This window comes from Cynara cardunculus (assembly GCF_001531365.2).
Source record: "Cynara cardunculus var. scolymus isolate 2C chromosome LG 14, CcrdV1, whole genome shotgun sequence".
NCBI lineage: Eukaryota > Viridiplantae > Streptophyta > Magnoliopsida > Asterales > Asteraceae > Cynara > Cynara cardunculus.
This window is the reverse complement of record NC_037541.1, coordinates 10,973,999-10,977,850: the sequence shown is the minus strand read 5'-3', so window position 1 is coordinate 10,977,850 and position 3,852 is coordinate 10,973,999. Positions and strand designations below refer to the sequence as shown.

At 35.4% G+C, this 3,852-nt stretch overlaps 1 protein-coding gene across 2 annotated transcripts; it reads right to left on the bottom strand.

Moving 5' to 3' along the window:
* Positions 1-35: 35 nt before the first annotated feature.
* Positions 36-2,935, bottom strand: LOC112526946 (galacturonokinase-like). Of its 2 annotated transcripts, XM_025137397.1 has the most exons (6): positions 2,734-2,935; positions 844-1,019; positions 718-755; positions 620-648; positions 324-474; positions 36-197 (listed from the first exon to the last, which is right to left on the bottom strand). In XM_025137397.1, exons 2-5 carry the CDS (start codon positions 978-980, stop codon positions 340-342), a joined length of 339 nt encoding a protein of 112 aa, XP_024993165.1. In that variant the 5' UTR covers positions 981-1,019; positions 2,734-2,935; the 3' UTR covers positions 36-197; positions 324-339. The 2 variants fall into 2 exon arrangements, with proteins under 2 accessions (XP_024993165.1, XP_024993164.1); XM_025137396.1 differs by having other exon boundaries at positions 36-474.
* Between the last annotated feature and the right edge of the window lie 917 nt (positions 2,936-3,852).

Genomic DNA, 3,852 nt, shown 5'->3' with positions numbered 1-3,852 from the left:
AAAAAAAAACTATTATCTAGTTATGGTGTATAATAAACTCTAGAATACATGTTAAAAATACCTGGTGGGAGTAATAACAAGTGCTCTTAGAAGACCTCTTGAGACAACTTGTTCAATAGCCTGTCCTTTTTCTTTAACCTGCCTCTCAAATTTAGCTCGTTCTTCAAATTTATCAAATTAAAGAGAGCGGAATGCCCCTAAAATACTTGCAATTTAGAATGCTTATCACAAAGTGTAGAATAACGCAAGTCCAAAAACTTTAAGAAACTTTAAGAACTATAAGATAAAAAGATTTAAAGAATAATACTTTAAGAAACTTCAACCTTCCAATTGTGATGGTTATAGTAAGATAGTGTGTGCATCTGCAGCTGTGTGATCGTGATTAGCATGGGAGAACGTAAAACCTTTAAYAACCCGCATGTTYTCAGAAAAGTAGTGTTCTGCTCTTCTAGCTAGATCTGCTTCTAATTTGGACTGCAGAACATAAATGTTTAAAGAAAGAATAACATATTAGCATGTATTAAGTCAATGGATCACTTTGTAGACAGGGTTTAATGCAACAACTATAAGATAATTTCTTTTAGTGGCATGAAGTTAAGGAAAAGAAATATATAAAAACCTTGTGAGTCGTATAGTCTTGTCGTTCGACTGTAACAAAAGTTTACAAAAATTAGTATGTAAGTGTAAAGAAAATAAATCAAATGCCACAATTCTAACCGTTAGATAAAATAGRCTCAACTTCTTTCCCAGCTGCCCTGTAAAAAGTACACATGCAAAATAGTTTTTGTCATGAAATTGAATAGTTGGCAGCGAAGTGGAACGTCATAAATCCCTGAATCTTACTTTAGAAGGATCTTTGCAGCCTCTCRACACTCGGAAACTCTCCGATTATATCCAAGGTTAGTTGTCAAAGCCTGCTTCAGGCCAGAAAATGCTAGTAGAATCTTGTAGGGAATTTTAGATTCACCCTTTTTCTCCATTTCAATCTTACGTGGGTGTATAAGCTTGTGTATTTTGGTCTGCACATGATTAACAAGATCCATTCAGATAAAATATATATATATATATATATATATATGAGCATCAGCAATTGAATCCATTTCAAAACAGCCGAAGCTGCCGGTTTGAAGGAAGAACAGAAGAAGAACGGAAATCTGCTGCTTGATCTTGAAGAAAGAGACAGCAGCCTAGCTGCGAATCTGAAGAAAGGACAACCGTAACTGTCTACGGGATGAAGAAAGCAGCCGTGACTGCTGGTTGGGAGTGTAGCTGCTAAGAGGGAAGGAGGATCAGCTGCACTTGCTTGGTGAAATGGAGAAAGGTCCAAGCTGCCAAAATTGAAGAGGAATCAGCACAGCTGCTGTTGGAAGAAACAGAAAACAGCGCTGCTGCTGTTGGGCTCGAACAGCACGTCGCAGCCGCTGCTTTGGCCGAGAAAAAGACGCAGTTAGCTGCTGTTTATGCTCTTATCAAGTAGGGCATCGAGCAGCAGTCCAGGTTGCTGTTTGGCGAAGACAGCGGACAGAAATGGAAGCAGCCTAGCTGCTGTTTGCGCACGTAGCGGGCTGGAATCCAGCAGCAGTTCGGGCTATTGTTGGGCGTAGACAGCAGGCGGTTTTTGAAGCAGAAAGCAGCAGCCGATAGCTGCCCGTTTGGGGTTCGAAAACAGCAGCCGCGAGGCACTGTTTAAACACTAGTTTCCACTTTGTATTTTGGATTCAACTTATCTCTTCTTCATTGTTTTCTTAGGGTGTTACAGTATGTACATAAATGGGTGACCATTGCTTACCAGATATATCAACAAGTATATCAGTATAAATCTTCATGAAAATCAAGTAGAAGGTACAGACGTACTGTACAGCATCATTTACGATCACCCCGAAGAGGGAATCAAAAAGTAATAATAAGATCTGAATTTGTCCAGAATAAWGGAAAATGGGGTTGCTCTTTTCCCCCTCTTTATATTTGCTTTATCAACAATGAAAAAAATATGTTTCCCAGACATCTAACCGTTCTTGAACAACATAATAAAGTACTTAAAAGGACTTAAGTTACAAGACATACAATTTTTGAATCATATATAATAGTGTTATAATAAGTTGCTAGGATGCACGTATGACATAAATGACTTAACAAGTACTATCAATGGAGTTGGATAATCTAGTATGATACATAAAATATATTGTCTTATTAGTCTTTTTATATGACATTTTTGAAAAGTATTATATTAGTCTTTCTTTTACAGAGTAACTTTAAAATTTCTTGTGTCCTATTAGTTTCCCCAACTTCRTCAATAGAAGTTATTAAGTGGCGTAAATTTGTTTTGACAACTTACTAAAAGTACTTTATTATGGTCCTAAAACTTTAAAGTCCCGTTAAAAAGTACTCTATTAGAATGTCTAAGGATGGTTGAACGTCCTAAAAGGCATGTTTTGTTGTACTGATGAATGTCCAAAATTCAGAAAATTGGAGGACTAACCTCTCTTTGGTTTTCATTTGCTACCTACGCAGCATCCATTTAATACTTCTAACAAATGGTCACAAATGGGCTTCAATTTTATGATTTAAGCATACATGATACATTAACATTATGCATACAGTGAATCAGTGACAGTACTAGAAACACAAATGACAAACCACAGACGACCAATTTCACAGCTTCATACTTAGGTTTTGCAATCAAACAAGAATTAGAAACATAAAAATAAAATAAGTGAAGTAAATAACCCTAACCTCACAAGTCACAAGATGCGAGAGCGAGAGGCCGAGAGCCGGTCGATTGTCGAGACTCGAGAGAGGCAGAGAGCGAGAGCCGGTCGATTGTCGAGACTCGAGAGAGGCAGAGAGCGAGAGCCGATTGAGTCAAGGCCGATTGCGATTTCGATTCGTGAATCGTGAATTGGTTTATGTTCGTGAGTTCGTTCGTCAGTGAGGCGAGAGGCGAGAGTCGAGGGAGGACGAATTGAGTGAAGGCTTGAGATTGAGATTGAGATTGAGATGGAGATGGACGAATATAGTGAAGACTGATAACATTATATCTAGCCCAAATAAAAATAGAACCTATGTATATATATTGTTGGGCTTAAAAAATTGATGTTTTTGGGCTTTATATTGAGACAAGAAAAAAGTATTATATTTATTATTTAATTTTAATTTATTTTCAATATTAATCTTTTAAATCATATATTTTTTATTTATTTTTTAATATAAATCTTTTAGATATATTTTTAAAGGTAGCTAAAGACTTTTATTTAATTTTAATAATCTTAATTTTTTTATTAATCTTTAGAGAAGCTTAAAAAAGTGTTCCTAAAAATTGATGTAACTTTTTAGAGACATTTTTTATAAAAAGCTTCTCTAAAACTTTTAACGACATTTCTTACATCGTATAATTAGCATATAAATCCTTCTTTAAATGTCGTCAAACCTTTAGTTACATTTCTCATTTTTGTCATTTAAAACCTTCTCTATAATGGAGCTTTAGATACACTTGTAAAAACTTCTCTGAAAATTTCTTCTCTAAAACTCTTTTTTCTTGTAGTGTCTGTTATACTGTTGTTCTATTTAGTTTTTTCTGTAACATTTTGTTAAAATTTAGACTTTCTTTTTGATGTTGCGATCACATAAAATCCTAAACTTTGAGGCTCACTAGCTAAATACATGGCGATCCTAAGCCCTCCTCTCCGCCTAGGAGGCACCTATTTGGATGAAGGCACGAGTCGTCTAACAAGGCATGGGACCCATAGATATTTCTATAATATTAACACAACCTTGAATACTTTTAATGGTCAAAATTTAAACAACCTAAAAAACACTACATAAAAGATACTCCTTTTAGTCGACAAAAATCAA